At 36.5% G+C, this 3,013-nt stretch overlaps 2 protein-coding genes across 2 annotated transcripts in view; both read right to left on the reverse strand.

The window, feature by feature from the left end:
* The window catches only part of LOC104910783 (WD repeat-containing protein 36-like), a 3,144-nt gene extending 2,906 nt beyond the window's left edge, over nucleotides 1-238 (reverse strand). The window contains exon 1 of the mRNA XM_019615141.1: nucleotides 184-238. Within this exon, the coding sequence (XP_019470686.1) occupies nucleotides 184-238 (55 nt within the window). The remainder of the gene's footprint in view (nucleotides 1-183) is intronic.
* Nucleotides 239-1,694: 1,456 nt separating this feature from the next.
* LOC104910768 (WD repeat-containing protein 36-like) lies at nucleotides 1,695-2,629 on the reverse strand. Its single transcript, XM_010710168.3, has 2 exons — nucleotides 2,430-2,629; nucleotides 1,695-1,862 (listed from the first exon to the last, which is right to left on the reverse strand). The coding sequence occupies exons 1-2, from the start codon at nucleotides 2,589-2,591 to the stop codon at nucleotides 1,710-1,712; spliced, it is 315 nt and encodes a 104-aa protein (XP_010708470.1). The 5' UTR covers nucleotides 2,592-2,629; the 3' UTR covers nucleotides 1,695-1,709.
* Between the last annotated feature and the right edge of the window lie 384 nt (nucleotides 2,630-3,013).

Genomic DNA, 3,013 nt, shown 5'->3' on the forward strand with positions numbered 1-3,013 from the left:
TTTGTATCATAGACAGAAGTTTTTTCTTTTTTTTAAATCTTCCCTGTGTTCAACTCCTACAATATCCCCACTTTGCCCCTCACAAAATCAAAATGTTGCATATTTTCTATCACTACTACCATACAAATGCTGTTCTGTTCTTGAAATACTTCCAAAGTCTCTCTGACCTTATGCTACTCTCACCACCAACAATACTCCTTTCTTTATCCCTTCTTACTCTACCCAAGATACTCAGCATTTGGTTAAGAAGTACACCTAAGTGAGCCAGTAAATTAACCAAAACAAAAAAATGGTAAAGGCACAGCTTTCCATCTCCCAGCAAACAAGCACAGTAATGGGACTTCCCTCCTCTAGGCAGTAATCAGTATTCACAGAACTTTGAGTAATTCAATTTAATAAAGGTACAGAAGACAAATAAGGATCTGGCAAATAGAACAAAACACTATATGGGGGAGATATGGACAAGACAGAATCAGAAAATCTAATTGTACAACATGTAAAATAAACAGCACTTTATTTGAAAGTCAGAAGAATCAGAAAACACTGTTTCTAGGAAAGAAAATTATTCACAGTAATTTATACCTAATGAATCTGAAAGACAATGGTGTAACTATTAGAACTCAAACACCTTTGCTTGTGTATCATAAATGGTGTAATAAAAAGCCTGCATAAGGCAGAGAAATCCACATTCAGAGGCAGGACACTACAAAGAAATAAGATTTTTCAGCCTGGGACGCAGGACAGACACAACGGGAACTCAGAGCAATATCAAGCAGGATGAAGCCACAGATGGCAGTGAAATTTTATGAAGTTTACTCGGAGGGAAGCTCATTCTAGAGAAAAGACTTGAAACAAACAGTCCCTGCTCACTCACACTCTGCTCAGAGAAGTTCTCCTCTGAGCATCTTCATGACTGTATGTTGGAGTTTTTCCAAATATGTTCATGTCTCTCTTACATGGTAGGGCCAAAGACAGTATAATCAATGTACTGCTGAGCCGTATTAACATAAAAATGTCATGTTTTCAAACGTTGCTCATGTAGGCAATTTAATTACTTCAGCATGATTAAAGATTACATTAAGTTTATCTTATGCCATTTTGGAAGTGTTCTTGGCCACCAAGAGTGGCCACTGAGCTAGTACTTAATTTCTGTAGCGGTCTACTAACTTATTTTTAAGTATACTAGTTTCTAAGGAAAGGTAGTCTCTTACACACTCACAGACCAAAATATTGGTATCAAATGATCTTGGGAAGACATGTTACACATAAAACTTGGGGAGACACACTACACATAAAACTAAGCTGTAACAAAATCATAAGAAATCATAATCCATAAATCCTGCTAAGCTAGTGGGAAAAGTAGACTGGCTCCTGTAAATTACTAAATAAACGATGTTTACTACTTTTTTCTGTCAGCAGAATTGATACAGTTGTTAAGTGGTTTTCACTTTGACTAGCTGAAAGATAAAAATGAAGGTTTTATTTGTTAAACACACAAATGCAGACAACAAAAACTGCTTCAAAGCTTGTCTGCTCATAACTACTTTTCAGCCTGAACACCACTGCATGTTCCTTAAGGGAACATGAAATAGTCTAATGCAGTAACAACGTTCTATATTTCATAATATATCTCATGGGTAATACACAGTTATCTTTTACATTAATAAAACAAAACTTGGTAGGCTGTGTGCCTTCATCACAACAGGAAATCAGACTGAATAAGAAGAATTAGAATTCATACCTGCACTAAGAATTTGCTCTCCATTTTGCCCGTGGTATCTGATTTTTGTTGGTGGCGCACTATGGCCCATTCGGCTTCTCAATACACGTCCTGTACCACCAGGTCCATCAAAAATCCACACCTGCCTCCCCACAGAAAAGCAGAAAAATTAAGATGCTAAATGCAGTGCCAACAACTACACTTCCTGGAACTGAGAGAGGGTAAGCTAGAAGCTGAGCAAACTCCACATACTGGCATTCACATTTGACACCAAAACTCTGGAGGACTATAATGCAGCAGCTGATTGCTGCCCACTGTTCGTTATGACACTACCAGATCAGAGACAGCAAGGAACAAAAGGACATCTAGCAACTACAACGGCTAATGAGCCAGAATACTACTAAAAACAAAAACAGACTAAGATTTAAGTTAGTATTTCAGGATATAAATTGTGGTTTAGGAAGCATGGATACAAAGCTTTATTCTTCAAGATTACCATAAAGCAATAAATGACAAATGATAAGGAAACAAAATCTTAGACTAACAAATCAGCTGAGAGCCAGCAACTTCAATCATTTGAATTTTGCTATATTTGTATCTCTTGAAAGTTACTACTTCAATCTAGGGTACATATCAACACTTTAGAGGACTGCAGGATCAAAAAAACCATAAAAGACATCATCAGACAACAGCCATTACTATCACTTACCCTTATAGCATTATCAGCACCATTAGTAATAAGAAGTGGTTCTCCAGGGACAAATGACATACCAGCTACTGCTGTGGAATGAGCATTTCGCATTTGACTCTTTAGTTTCTTCTCTTCTAGATCCCACAAAGCTATGTGACCAACCGGGCTACCAGCTGCCATTACTGGGTGTCCATCTTCAGAAAAAAAATCAGATTTTTTTGTTGTTTTTGACTTTCATGTCATCAGGTCCCTACTTACTTCTCAGATATTAAAACTGATGAAGGAAAAGGCTACAATCACAAAAAAAAACAGTAATTCTCATGCTAGCTCTGAAAAGATGTTTTAACTGAAATATTTCTAACATTTCAAACAGAAAATAAATGAAGATCACTTGTAATAGAAGCAGGATTTTTTTTTCTTATCAGATAGAACCAAATATATTCAAGTTCAGTAGGCAAGGCTAGTAGTTTTCTTTGAAAGCATGAAAGGTCTTAAATTCAGTGAAATCATTCCATACCCCAGTTTCTTCTTCAAACTTACAAGCCTTCACACTTCAGAATTTGATAGCTACTGTATTACCTCAAGATGACAGCCTTTTTTTT

Source organism: Meleagris gallopavo, chromosome 4 (assembly GCF_000146605.3).
Source record: "Meleagris gallopavo isolate NT-WF06-2002-E0010 breed Aviagen turkey brand Nicholas breeding stock chromosome 4, Turkey_5.1, whole genome shotgun sequence".
Classification (NCBI taxonomy): domain Eukaryota; kingdom Metazoa; phylum Chordata; class Aves; order Galliformes; family Phasianidae; genus Meleagris; species Meleagris gallopavo.